This window comes from Ranitomeya imitator, chromosome 10 (assembly GCF_032444005.1).
Source record: "Ranitomeya imitator isolate aRanImi1 chromosome 10, aRanImi1.pri, whole genome shotgun sequence".
NCBI classification, from domain to species: Eukaryota; Metazoa; Chordata; class Amphibia; order Anura; family Dendrobatidae; genus Ranitomeya; species Ranitomeya imitator.
Window position 1 is genome coordinate 80,773,106 of NC_091291.1, and position 14,554 is coordinate 80,787,659.

General features: G+C 45.4%; 1 protein-coding gene across 3 annotated transcripts in view; it reads right to left on the minus strand.

The window, feature by feature from the left end:
• Positions 1-14,554, minus strand: part of MFRP (membrane frizzled-related protein) — a 104,811-nt gene that overhangs the window by 10,963 nt on the left and 79,294 nt on the right. For all 3 annotated transcript variants that reach the window (XM_069741235.1, XM_069741234.1, XM_069741236.1), the window contains 3 exons: positions 8,368-8,593; positions 6,728-6,858; positions 296-430 (listed from right to left, as the gene is read on the minus strand). In XM_069741235.1, the coding sequence (XP_069597336.1) occupies positions 296-430; positions 6,728-6,858; positions 8,368-8,593 (492 nt within the window). The remainder of the gene's footprint in view (positions 1-295; positions 431-6,727; positions 6,859-8,367; positions 8,594-14,554) is intronic.

The following is a 14,554-nucleotide window of genomic DNA, read 5'->3' on the forward strand; positions in this document are numbered from 1 at the left end:
AGGTCTTCTCCTTCCTCTGTATTCGCAGCTCTACCCAACAAGTTACATAATACAACAAGGGAATATTCACAAATAAACTTTCTACATAGCATGTTTGAGAAACGGCCCTCATACAAATTAGTGAACGTCGACTGAAACTTCAACTTTTGTTCGGGATGGGCTGACCATGGATGGGCTGACCATTTAATGTGTATTGGGGACCCCTGACTCTCCCACGACTGATGAAGATGGGGGGAGAGTAAACTAGCAGCAGCTCAAAGACATGGGAATGCTTAATAGAATGGGGAGAAATCACCTGGTTCAGGATCTGGTACCAGAAGACAGCCCTGCTCATCTTTTCCATCAGAACAGTCCAGCCATCCATCACAGGCCCACTGCAGAGGTAGACACTTCCCATCGTCACACCTCAGCTCCAGGGAACCACATTCATCTGATGGAGGAATATTTACTACATTTAGAAATCTGAAATAATTACATTTTAGAAAAAAATGGTATTCTACATGAGCCCCATATGTACGAAGGTCCACCACCACAAAAAAGGTCTGTAACTTAGTAAGATTTATTTTCTAATTGATTTTGTGCTGTATTTCCCAATACGGGTGATCTTTATTGCGGAATTCATCATAGACCAGTTTATAATACTTGCACTCTAGCCTTAATATATGTGCCCCACTCCTGTGACAAAACATACAAGGGGAAAAGCCTTGATCCACAAGTATAATCATTTATCAGGTACCCAAGGGTGTATTGGGGCAAGGGAACCAACCCACCACTGTATTTAGCAGCTGGAATGATCTGATAATTGGTCCTCTGAGCCAGAAATGTGTTTTCTCAGCACAACTGCCATATTTTTGCCTGGATTTTGTGCAAATTGTTGCAAAACCATGACAAAAAGAGGCCAGGACCTTTGTTCACGTTATAGATACTTGAAAAAAAGTCCTGCACCACAATGGAGAGAAGCATGAAGGGGAAGGCAACATGACCAGACTAAAACACTAGTGGACTATTTAAGCTATATGCACACGTTGCAGATTTGACTGTGGAATTTTCTGTGCAGATTCTGCATTTCTTGGCAGAAAACGCAGGTCAGAATCTGTGCTTTTTTTGGTATGTGCACAAGTTGCAGATTTTTGTGCGGATTTCTTCCTTTACCCCTGCGGATTTCTATTATGGAATGGGTGCAGAAACGCAGCAGATCTGCAAAAAGAAGTGCCGTGCTCCTTTTTTGAATCTGCTGCGTTTTCCGTGCAGATTTTTCTGCACCATTAGCACAGCATTTTTATTTGCCATTGATTTGCATTGTATTGTAAATCACTTGCGGATCTGCAGCATTTCTGCACGGAAAAAACACTGTGGATCCGCAGGAAATCTGCAACGTGTGCACATACTCTTAAAGGAAACCTGGCAGTGAACACGTGCTGCCCGTTCCATGGACACTGGTTGTATCATTTCAGCCATGGGTGTTTGACTGGAATGCTGCAGTAGTGAGAGATCAGTCAGTCCTGGACACTGGGCAGGGGAAAGCCGGCAACCAGTCTCCTGTGTGGCTTGGCCCCTGGTGGCTTTTACAGTATACTTTTCTCTGAAACATTATGAGTCTGTGAAGGAAAAAGGGTCATGAGGAGCAGACAATAAGTGGCAATGGGAAGGAGGGTTATGGGATGCAGTCCATGAGAGAGAGGTCATGGGGAGCAATCTGAGACAGAAGGGACCTGGGAAGCAGTCTGAGAGAAGAGACATGGGGAACAGTCTGAGAGGAGAGACATGGGGAACAGTCTGAGAGAGAACGGACATGGGGAACAGTCTACAAGAGAAGGGACATGGGGAGCAGTCTGAGAAGAGAGACATGGGGAACAGTCTGAAAGAAAAAGGCATGGGGAACAGTCTACAAGAGAAGGGACATGGGGAGCAGTCTGAGAGAAGGGACATGATTAACAGTCTGAGAGAGAAGGGGAATAGGAAGAAGTTTGAGAGGAGGCAAACAGGGAGCAGCCTGAGAAAGAAGGGACAAGGGAAGCAGTCTGAGAGAAGGGACATGATTGGCAGTCTGAGAGAGAAGGGACATGAGGAGCAGTCTGAGAGAGAAGGGACATGAGGAGCAGTCTGAGAGAGAAGGGACATGAGGAGCAGTCTGAAAGAAGGAACATGGGGCGCAGTCTGAGAGAAGGAACATGGGGAGCAGTCTGAGGGAGAAGGGACATGAGGAGCAGTCTGAGAGAGAAGGGACATGAGGAGCAGTCTGAGAGAGAAGGGACATGGGGCGCAGTCTGAAAGAAGGAACATGGGGCGCAGTCTGAGAGAAGGAACATGGGGAGCAGTCTGAGGGAGAAGGGACATGAGGAGCAGTCTGAGAGAAGGAACATGGGGCGCAGTCTGAAAGAAGGAACATGGGGCGCAGTCTGAGAGAAGGAACATGGGGAGCAGTCTGAGAGAAGGAACATGGGGAGCAGTCTTAGAAGCAAGACATGGGGAGCAGTCAGAGAGAAAGGGCATGGTGAACAGTTTGAGAGAAGGGGCATAGGGAGCAGTCTGAGAGACGGGGTATCGGGAGCAGTATGAGAGAAGATGCATAGGGAGCAGCCTGAGAGAAGGGAACAATCTGAGAGAAATATGTATAGCATTCTGAGAGACAAGGGACAAGGGAAGCAGTTTAAAAGAAGGGGCATGGGGAGCTGTCTGAGAGAAGGGACATGGGGAGTAGTCTGAGAGAGAAGGGACATGGGGAGCAGTCTGAGAGTAGGGGCATGAGGAATGGTCTTACAGCGCCCCAGAGATCTGGTCGTTGCAGTAACGTCGCTCTGCCACTAAGGGGAGTGATGGTACGTCTGACTGAACTAAAGGAGTTCTACTGACCAGGTATCACCAAGCATACACTACACTTCACACTCCGGCCACTAGGGGGAGTAAAAGGCTTTATTTATTGGGCCACTTCTCACATTGGTAAAACTAGGGGTTGGACAGGAAGTTAGTCAGAACGAAGCCTGGGAGAGCTCCAGGGAGGACCTGTCAGAACTGGGAAATCTGGCAGGTACCTGACACTAGGGTTCCAGAATAACTCCAAGCCTACCTGTCATAAAGGTGCGTCCTAGCCATAACATACCTGGGGGACGGAGAAGAGAAAGATCTAGAAAGAACGAGAACAGAAGTTGTGAGGACTATCCTGAATGCTCAGCGGGGAAGCTCTACAACACAAAGGCGCTAGTGGGTAGACACTGATTTCCACCTGCTAAGGGAACTCTGGATGTGCCTTCGGACCGGCCGGTCTCAGACAGCCCTTTTGACAGTGCCCTGGATTGAGGATCCTGAAATCTTCAGTAAAGAGGTAAAGAGACTGCAAACTTGTGTCCTCGTTAGTGTCTGCACCTCACACCATTGCCATCTACATCACTGGGAAGCCCTGGGGACATACTTCACCTGTGGGAAGGTATACCATCTAGCTGCCATTCCATCACCCCAGCGGACCCCAAGCAGCGTCGGTCATCCTGACCGAACACCACAGGTGGCGTCACAAAACCTTGACAGACTCCTATCACCTTTTATTGGACGCCCCTTAGCAGGGTCACGGACCGGGTCCAGCCACCGTGACAACCCCAGAACTGAGACAGAAAGGACCGGTACCGAGTGACCTGTGGCCCTGTGTCTGGGGGCGATCCAGTCTGAGAGAAGGGGCATTGGAAGTAGTATGAGAGAGAAGGGGCATGAGCAGCAAGTGTGAGAGAGAAAGGGCATGGGGAGAAGTATGAGATAGAAGTGGCATGGGGAGCAGTCAGAGAGAATGGGCATGGGTGGCAGTGTGAGAGAGAAGGTGCATGAGTATCAGTCTGAGAGAGAAGGGCATGGGGACCAGTCTGAGAGAAGAAACATGGGAAGCAGTCTGAGAGAGAAAGGACATAGAGAGCAGTCTGAGAGAAGTGGCATGGGATGCAGTCTGAGAGAGAAGGAACATGGAGGGCAGTCTAAGAGAAGGGTCATGGGGAGCAGTCTGACAAAGAAGGGGCATGGAGAGCAATCTGAGAGAGAAGAGACATGGAAAGGAGTTTGAGAGAGAAGAGGCATGAGGAGCAGTCTAAGAAAATGGGTATGGGGAGCAGTCTGAAAGAGAAGGGACACAGGGAGCAGTCTAAGAGTAAAGGGACATAAAGAGCAGCTGAAGAGAATGTGTAGGAGGAGCAATCTGAGAGAAGTGGCATGTGGAGCTGTCTGAGAGAGAAGGGGTATGGGGAGCATTCTGAGAGAAGGGGTATGGGGAGCAGTCAGAGAGAAGGGGCATGGGGAGCTGTCTGAGAGAAGGGGCATGGGGAGCAGTCAGAAAGAAGGGACATGGGGAGCAGTCTGAGAGAGAAGGGGCATGGGGAGCAGTCAGAGAGAAGGGACATGGGGAGCTGTCTGAGAGAGAAGGGGTATGGGGAGCAGTGTATGAGAAGGGGTATGGGGAGCATTCTGAGAGAAGGGGCATGGGGAGCAGTCAGAGTGAAGGGACATGGGGAGCAGTCTGAGAAAGAAGGGGTATGGAGAGCAGTATATGAGAAGGGGTATGGGGAGTGCAGCGCCCCAGAGATCTGGTCGTTGCAGTATGACACTCTGCCGCTAAGGGGAGTAATGGTACGTCTGATGGCACTGAAGGAATTCTACTGACCAGGTATCACCAGAACACATTACACTTCACACTCCGGCCACTAGGGGGAGCAAAGGGCTTTATTTATTGGGCCACTCCTCACACTGGTAAAACTAGGGGTTGGATAGGAAGTTAGTCAGAAGCTGACTGGGTTGGATTCAGGCAACATCCCATGGCAGGGGGTGTTGCAGGGAGAAGACACAGGGGGGTCCCTGTCAGGCGTGGGAACCTGTCAGGCACCTAGCGACCAGAATAGAATGTTACGGAACCACGCCTGCACACCCCGCGGCGGTATCCTAAGAAAGAGACACGAAGCGAAGGATATTGTGGAACAGTGAGAAACGAGATCAAGCACAAAGGAGAGCCAGTAGGAGACGAGCCGTGAGACCGAGGCAACATCCTACTGAGGCGCGTAGCCGGTGGCCGGAACACCGAGGGAGTAACTGACTCTACGCTTTACTTCAAACTCCGCAAGACAGTTAATTATAGGTTGGCTGTCTCACCTAAACACCTACGAAGACATAGGGGGCAACTGTGGGAGAGGGGCGTCTCTAGGGTCCCGGAAGAACTCCAGGCCTTCCCGTCATACGGGTGCGTCCTAGCCATAACATACCTGGGGGACGTTGAACTAGAAAGATCTGGAACGAATTAGAAAGAACGAACGAACAAGAACAGAAGTTGTGAGGACTATTCCGACTGCTCAGCAGGGTAGCACTACAACACACAGGCGCTATTGGTAGGCAACGATTTCCACCTGCAAAGGGAATTCTGGATGTGCCCATCGGACGGGCCGGTCTTAACTGTGCTCTGGATTGAGGATCCTGAAGTCTTCAGTAAAGAGGTAAAGAGACTGCAACCTTGTGTCCTCGTTATTGACTGCACCTCATACCATCACCATAGACCTTACTGGGAAGCCCTGGGGACATACTTCACCTGTGGGAAGGTATACCATCTAGCTGCCATTCCATCACCCCGAGCGGACCCCACAGCAGCGTCGGTCACCCTGACCGAACACCACAGGTGGCATCACAAAACCTTGACAGACTCCTATCCCCTTTTATTGGACGCCCCTTAGCAGGGTCACGGACCGGGTCTAGCCACTGTGACAGCCTCAGAACCGAACCAAAGAGGCCCGGTACCGAGAACTCGTGGCCCTGTGTCTGGGGGCGCTCCAGGAGCAATCTGAGAGAAGGGGCATGGGGAGCTGTCTGAGAGAGAAGGGACATGGGGAGCAGTGTATGACAAGGGGTATGGGGAGCAATCTGAGAGAAGGGGCATGGGGAGCAGTCAGAGAGAAGGGGCATGGGGAGCTGTCTGAGAGAGAAGCGACATGTGGAGCTGTCTGAGAGAGAAGGGCCATGGGGAGCAATCTGTGTGAAACAGAGGAGGGATCAGAATGTGTTTTTAAGTGCGAAAGGAGACAGCATGGAGGACAGTCTCTGTGAGACAGAGGAAGGCTTGGATACAGGCTGTTTGACAAGAATGGGGATACGGGGCAAATTGTATAAGAAGGATGGTTGTACAGTGAGCAGTGTGAATGAGAACGAGGCAGCATGGCAAAGATGACAAGGGTAGTACCCAGGATGTTTGGGGGCTTACAATATGTCATATTTGACAATGAACACCATTCACCTGTAAACAGTAACACCAGTTATACAATATAGGAAATTTGGGACTTGTAAACCCAAAAACTATTACCTTCTACAGTGATGTGGTTACATGTTTGGATACAATGAAAAATATAATGGATTTAATCAAGCCACAAGGACAGAAGCAGCCTAAAACTTTTTGGTTCAAATGGGAAAGAAAAGGGGAGAGAACCCTTACAGTCATCTGTGAGTCTCTGGATTTAGCTGTACTGTAACCACCGGCATAGTCTGCAGAGCGGCTCTGTAGGACTGATCTACTATTATCTGGTCACTACCTGGCGGTATCATACAATACACCCCACAAATATGCTAACCAGATATCTGCCTCCCTTTCTAGTTCCGCCTCCGTTGATAGCCAAATCTATTCTGCTAGCTTCACCTTTGCTGCCTCAGAACCTGTCACTTTTTAGGGGGACCAACAACCCTTAAGTGGAAGATTTGAGTTATATTTGATGTCACTTACTTTCTGTAGCATTGAAAGCTTTATACGTAGCAAAGAATCCGATGTCTGAAATTTCTTCATCTGCTACAAACAAAATTGTCATCTGTGCCCCAGAGGAGATAAGGGTAGGTGGGATGTCAGATCCACAGAACCTAGAAAACATATGGGAAAGAAGTAGATTTTGCCCCATTATAGCCACTGCAATGACGATGAACGGTGATGGCACCAATCACGGGCACATAACATCTAGACGCCGCTGCCAATTGCTTCAATAATATCTAGATGGCTATCAGAAGGAGGGGCCCCCTCATTAACCGACTCGGCACCCCCATAATGCAATCACAGGGTGCTGATGGTTGATATGACAACTTTAGGCCAAGTAAAGTCCTTGTGGTCTGCCCTATGGTGGTCTATTTGGCCCTGCCGTAAGAATCTTCTAATAGACCATCTGTCAGTGTACAACTGCCATCTCTCATATACTTCGAAACATAAGTATTGCAGCGTATAAGATCAGTGATCGGACCATGAAAGTCCAAGTTCCATAGTGGAACTATGTAAAAAAAATCAATATAAACATTTTTTGCCATTAAAACAATTTTGCCATCGGAAAACATTTTTGCCATTAAAAATGTAGTTTTTATGTAAAAACAAAAAAACACAACCCGAAGTAAAAAAAACTGTCAGATTATTTATCCCATAAGTTGAACACCGTAAGAAAAAAAAAACAAGTCAAAATTGCTTTTTTCTTGTCATACTGCCACACAAAAAGAAGAATAAAAAGAAAACAAAAAATGGTATGTAAAGAAAACTTGTATCTCTTCTCCCACAAAAAATAATCCGTTACATAGTTTTGTTGATGGAACAATGAAAGAACCTCTAGTTCCAAGAATATGACAGCGTAAAAACACATTTTCTAAAGAATATGATTTTAGTGTGCAAAAGTAGCAAAATATAGAACACATGTATAAATCTGGTACCATTGTTTTTGTAGTAACCCGAAAAATAAAGTTGACTCATCACTTATAAAGCACAGTGAATTGGGAAAAAAAAGATTAAAAGCAAATTCATTTTATGAATTTATGGAGGTTAACAATGGGTGAAAAAAAAATGAATGAATATAAAAAAAGGAAAAAAAAAATACAGAATGAAATTAGAAACAATAAAAAAAAGCAGCTTGTGCGTCCGAATCACTGACACTAGTCCCGTCACTTGTCTAAAAAAAAAAAAAAAGAATAAAAAAAAGTGTTTACATAAAAATAATTGTTTTCGAAAGTGGGACAACGGTGAAAATGTTATTTTGAGGTTATGAAATTTTTTTCAATATAAGGTAAGGAGTGGAAGAAAATGTCCTGGCCTTGAACATGGTGAAGCATTCCATAGTTTCATCTCAGAGGGTCTCCTAAAGCGGGAGAGACACTCATTGTAGACGCTCCTAACTTGGCTAATATATGGGGACCTCTTTTAAATCCCTAAAACAGTTTTTGACCATTGGTTTTCTAAACTGGACAAACCTTATAGGAAAGATCACATGGAAACTGAATGTGTTACAAGTAGACACAGGCTGAAGAAAACCGACCACAATTAGCTCAATCTGATTGAAATGTCATACTCTTACCCCAAGGTTGATATTATGCTTGAATTTAGTGCAAAAAACTGCTTACCTTCCCAATAAACTTGCAATTCCCAATCCAGCACTGTCATGGACCTCCACATAGTCAAACGTGCATCCTTTTTCTGATTCTAAGCTGAAGTTGTGAAACTGGATTTGAATGATTAGCCCATCAGGGACAGAGATGAGCCATCGACACACAGTTTTCCCAGGATAGAGATCCGGATGATTGGGGGAGAAGAGAGATCCCTGCAGACTATTTAGGGAGCCCCCACAATCTAGAACCATAAACGCAATGTCATTCCATAATCTTACTGTGCCCTTGAAGTTTCTTACAGTTGTATGTAAAAGTTTGGGCACCCCTGGTCAAAATTACTGTTACTGTGAACAGCTAAGCAAGTTGAAGATGAAAATGATCTCTAAAAGGCCTAAAGTTAAAAATTACACATTACCTGTATTTTAGGCAAAAAATAAATATATATATATATATATATATATATATATATATATATATATATATATATATATATATATATATATATAGTTGTTTTTCTCATTTTAAAAATTACAAAAAGCAAAATGGCCCGGTGCAAAAGTTTGGGCACCTTTAGAGATTTGTGTGCTCAGATAACTTTGACCAAGGTTTCAGACCCTAATTAGCCTGCTAGAGTTAAGGCTGGTTTAGTTTCATCGTTACGAAAGGCCAAGTGATGCAAATTTCCCAGTTTTATAAAAACCCACTCTCCTCTAACCTTGGCCAAATAACAGCAGCCATGGGTTCTTCTAAGCAGCTGCCCAGCACTCTGAAAATGGAACTAGTGGAGACCCACAAAGCAGGAGAATGCTATAAGAAGATACCAAAGCGTTTTCAAATTGCACTTTCCTCAGTTCGAAATGTAATTAAGAAATGGCAGTTAACAGGAACAATGGAGGTCAAGATAAGTTCTGGAAGCCAAAGCAACATTTCAGTGAGAGAAGCTTTCTGATTGCTAGAGAGGCAAATCAGAACCCCGATTGACTGAAAAAGACTTTCAGAAAGATTTACCATACTCTGGAGTTATGGTCCATTGTTCAACTGTTCAGAGACGCCTGCACAAATTTGGCCTTCATGGAAGAGTCATCAGAAGGAAACCTCTTCTGCGTCCTTACCATAAAATTCAGTGTTAAAAGTAGGCAAAAGAACATCTAAACAAGCCTGATGCCTTTTGGAAAAAAGTCCTGTGGACTGATAAGGTTAAAAGAGAGCTTTTTGGCCATGAATACAACCTTCACATTTTTTCAAATATTTGATTATATCTGTACAGTCATGGACAAAAATTTTGAGAATGAAACAAATATTAATTTTTCCAAAGTCTACTGCTTCATTTTTTCTAATGGCAATTTGCAAATACTCCTGAATGTCAGAGTGATCAGCTTAACAGCAATTACTGTACTTGCAAAGTCAATATTTGCCCAGAAAATGAACTTTAACCCCCAAAACACATTTCAACATCATTGCAGTCCTGCCTTAAAAGGAGCAGCTAACATCGTTTTAGTGATTGATCCATTAACACAGGTGTGGGTGTTGATGAGGACAGGGCTGGCGATCAATCAGTCATGATTAAGTAAGAATGACATCACTGGACACTTTAAAAGGAGGCTGGTGCTTGGTATCATTGTTTCTCTTCAGTTAACCATGGTTATCTCTAAAAAAAACACGTGCAGCCATCATTGCGCTGCACAAAAATGGCCTAACAGGGAAGAGTATCGCAGCTACAAAGATTGCACCTCAGTCAACAATCTATCGCATCATCAAGAACTTCAAGGAGAGAGCTTCCATTGTTGTCAAAAAGACTCCAGGGCGCCCAAGAAAGACCAGCAAGCGCCAGGACGTATCTTAAAACTGTTTCAGCTGCGGGATCGGACTACCAGCAGTGCCGAGCTTGCTCAGGAATGGCAGCAGGCTGGTTTGAGCGCTTCTGCACGCACTGCGAGGTGGAGACTCTTTGAGCAAGGCCTGGTTTCAAGGAGGGCAGCAAAGAAGCCACTTCTCTCCAGAAAAAACATCAGGGACCGACTGATACTCTGCAAAAGGTACAGGGAGTGGACTGCTGAGGACTGGGGCAAAGTCATTTTCTCTGATGAATCCCCTTTTTGATTGTTTGGGACATCTGGAAAACAGCTTATTCGGAGAAGAAGAGGTGAGCGCTACCACCAGTCTTGTCTCATGCCAACTGTAAAGCATCCTGAAACCATTCATGTGTGGGGTTGCTTCTCAGCCAAGGGAATCGGCTCACTCACAGTCTTGCATAAAAACACAGCCATGAATAAAGAATGGTACCAGAATGTCCTCCAAGAGCAACTTCTCCCAACCGTCCAAGAGCAGTTTGGCGCCCAACAATGCCTTTTCCAGCATTATGGAGCACCTTGCCATAAAGCAAAGGTGATAACTAAATGGTTCATGGAACAAAACATAGAGATTTTGGGTCCATGGCCTGGAAACTCCCCATATCTTAATCCCATTGAGAACTTGTGGTCAATCATCAAGAGACGGGTGGACAAACAAAAACCAACTAATTCTGGCAAAATGCAAGCATTGATTATGCAAGAATGGACTGCTATCAGTCAGGATTTGGTCCAGAAGTTGATTGAGAGCATGCCAGGGAGAATTGCAGAGGTCTTGAAGAAGAAGGGTCAACATTGCAAATATTGACTTGCTGCATTAACTCATTCTAACTGTCAATATAACCTATTGGTATTTCTGTATGTGATATAAACATCATAGAAACACTAATAAAAACCAGAGGGCAGCAGACCATGTGAAAATATAATTTTAGTGTCATTCTCAAAACTTTTGGCCATGACTGTACATAGAACAACACTGAATATATGACACTTTGATACAATATAAAGTAGCTAGTGTACAACTTGTATAACAGTGTAAATTTGATGTGCCCTCTAAATAACTCATACACAGCCAAAAATAGTGAGTACACCCCTAAGTAAAAATGTCCAAATTGTGCCCAATTAGAAAGTTACAAGTTATCAGATGTGAATGGGAAGCAGGAGTGGTAAATTTGGTGTTATATCTCTCACAGTCTCTCATACTGGTTACTCGATGTTCGACATGGCTCCTCATGGTAAAAATTTATCTGAGGATCTGAAAAAAAAGAATTGTTGTTCCAAATAAGATGGCCTATGCAAGAAGATTGTTAACTCCTTGAAACTGAGATACCTAACGGTGGCCATGATCATACAGCAATATAATAAGACAGGTTCCCCTCAAAAATGTCTTTGGCATGGTCGACTAAAGAAGTTAAGTGGACTAGTTCAGAATCATATCCAGAGGTTGTCTTTTCAAAAAAGTCGTATGAATGCTTCCAGCATTGCTGCAGAGGTTAAAGGGTGGGGGTCGGCCTGTCAGTGCTCAGACCATTTGCAGCACACTGCATCAAATTGGTTTGCATGGCTGTCATCCCAAAAGGAAACCTCTTCTAAAGATGATGCACAAGAAAGCCTGGAAACACTTTGCTGAAGTGAAGCAGACTAGGAGCATGGATTTCTGGGACATGTCCTGTGGTCTGATGAGACCAAGATAAGCTTATTTGGTTCTTTTGGTGTGTCTCGCCTACAGTCAAGTATGGTGGTGGGAGTGTCATGGTTTAAGGCTGCATGAGTTCTTCCGGCTGTGATGAGCTACAGTTCGTTGAGGGAACCATTAATGCCAACGTGTACTATGACATATTGAAGCAGAGCATGCTCCCCTCCCTTCAGAAAAAGTGCCAAAGGGCAGTATTCCAACTGATAATGACCCCAAACAGACCTCCAAGATGACCTTTGCTTTGATAAAGAAACTGAGGGCAAAGGTGCTGGACTGGCCAAGCATTTCTCCAGACCTAAACCCTATTGAGCATCTGTGGGGCAACCTCAAATGGAAGATGGAAGAGTGCAAGGTCTCCAACATCTACCATCATGTTATCATGCAGGAGTGGAAGAGGATTCCAGTGGCAACCTGTGAAGCTCTAGTGAACTCCTTGCCCAAGAGAGTTAAGGCAGCGCTTGAAAATAATTTTGGCCACACAAAATAGTGACACTTTGGGCACAATTTGGCCATTTTCACATAGGGGTGTACTCAATTTTGTTGCCAGCTTTTTAAATATTAATGGCTGTGTTGAGTTATTTAGTGGGAACAACAAATGTACAGTGTTATACAAGCAGTACACTAACTACTTTAGATTGTATCAAAATGTTAGATCTTCAGTGTTAATTGTCTCTTCAGAGAGGAAGAGGACTAGAACTTTAGTGCCACCTATTGGGAGTAGTGACCCTAAAAGTAAATGAGCCTTGCCATATGATATAGTATAAAAGCCAAAACCAAAATCTCAATTTGCAGACACTGTGTTTCGGGGTACTGCCCCTCGTCAGTACAAAGTGTGAGATGTGGTATGGCTTTGTGAGAGGCGTCTTACCGGGATCCAAAGTAACATTTCACCTTGCGGAGAGTGACATGTCAAGGTGAGGAGACTTTTAAGTCTTGCAAAGCTCCTCTGGAAAATATGCAATTGTCTCTTCAGAGAGGAAGAGCACTAGAACTCTAGTGCCACCTATTGGAAGTAGCGATCCTAAAACAGACTTGACATGTCACTCTCTGCAAAGAGAAACGTTACCCCTTGGATCCTAGTCAGATGTCTCTAACACAGCCAAACCACATCTCACACTTCGCACTGACGGGGGGCAGTACCCCAAAACACATTGCCTGCAAATTGAGATTTGGGTTTTTATCCTATGTTATGTGACAATGCTTGTTTAAGGCTCTATATTGTCTTTTAGGATTGCTACTTCCAATAGATGGCACTAGAGTTCTAGTCCTCTTCCTCTCTGAAGAGACAATTTGCATATATCCCAGAGGAGCATTGATTACAAGGCTTTAAAGTCTCCTCAATTTGGCATGTGAGTCTCCCACCACCGCAATTGGGATACTCAGTACCGGGTCCGGTTGCACTTAAAGGGGATGTCACGGTGGCTGTTTGGTGACTATGGGCTGTAGGGGAGCCCTCTAGCTGTCACGGTCCTTACTGCGCAGGTTGCATGGGCCACACTCTCTGCACCACTTTTCAATGGCTTATCTCACGCCAATCCAGTAGAACCTTCCACGGAGTAGGATCTCTAACTTCTTCCACCCAAAGTGTCCTGCTCCATCGTATGCTTCCAGAACCATTGGCTCATCTTGTCTTGGGACCACTATCTGCCAGACCAACTCATGAGTGCGTGGATCAATATTCCTCCAGCACAGCTTACCGTTGTAGATAAACAATTTGCCCTTCTCCTTCCACAGCTGTTGAGTCTCTTGTGGAGCATCTGGACCAGGGTGTGAATCTGCTAGTGCTAGCAGCTCTTTTACCAGACGGACTACTGGGTCACTATCCTGCGTCTCTGCCCATCCATGGTGGGGCAATGGGTTCAGCATGACTTCTTGCTTGTTATTGCGCTTGTCCCTCACATAATGGGAATACTGAGTCGCCCCGGGGTGATGGAAAGCTGGTAACTCAATCTCTTCAAGTGATTCCAAATCTTCCCTCACCTCTGTTAAGTTTGGCATCCAGGACAACTCATCTGCATCTGCATTTTTGTGCCCTGCCCGGTACTTGATGGTGATTTCATAGTTGGACAACCGGGCCATCTATCGCTGCTCCAAGGTACCTAGTTTTGCCATCTCCAGATGTGTCAGCGGGTTGTTGTCTGTGAAAACTGTGAATCTTGCTGAGGCCAGGTAGTGTTTGAAGCGCTCTATTACCGCCCAGACTATGGCAAGGAACTCCAGCATGAAGGAACTGTAGTTTTGGGGTTCCTTACAGTGGGACGAAGCTTCCTGCTGGCGTAGGCAATTACTCTTTCTTTGCCTTTCAGTATCTGGGACAACAAGGCTCTCAGTCCCAAGTTGCTGGCGTCCGTATACAGCAAAAATGGTTGGTCATATTCAGGGTAGGCCAGTACCTCATCTCCCGTGAGAGCCAACTTCAACCAAGTGAAGGATCCCTCCAGCCTGTCATTCCAGTCAAAAGGGGTATTCTTACCCTTGGTTTTCTTGGATTGGCCCACTAACAGGTCTTGCAGTGGTGCGGCTATCTTAGTGAAGTCAGGAACTGCCGGACTTCATGGATGTTGTTGGGCTTCGGCCAGTCCTTGATCACAGTGACCTTGTCAGGGTCTGGTGCCACTCCTTCAGCTCTTACCACATGGCCCAGGTACTGCACTTTGGG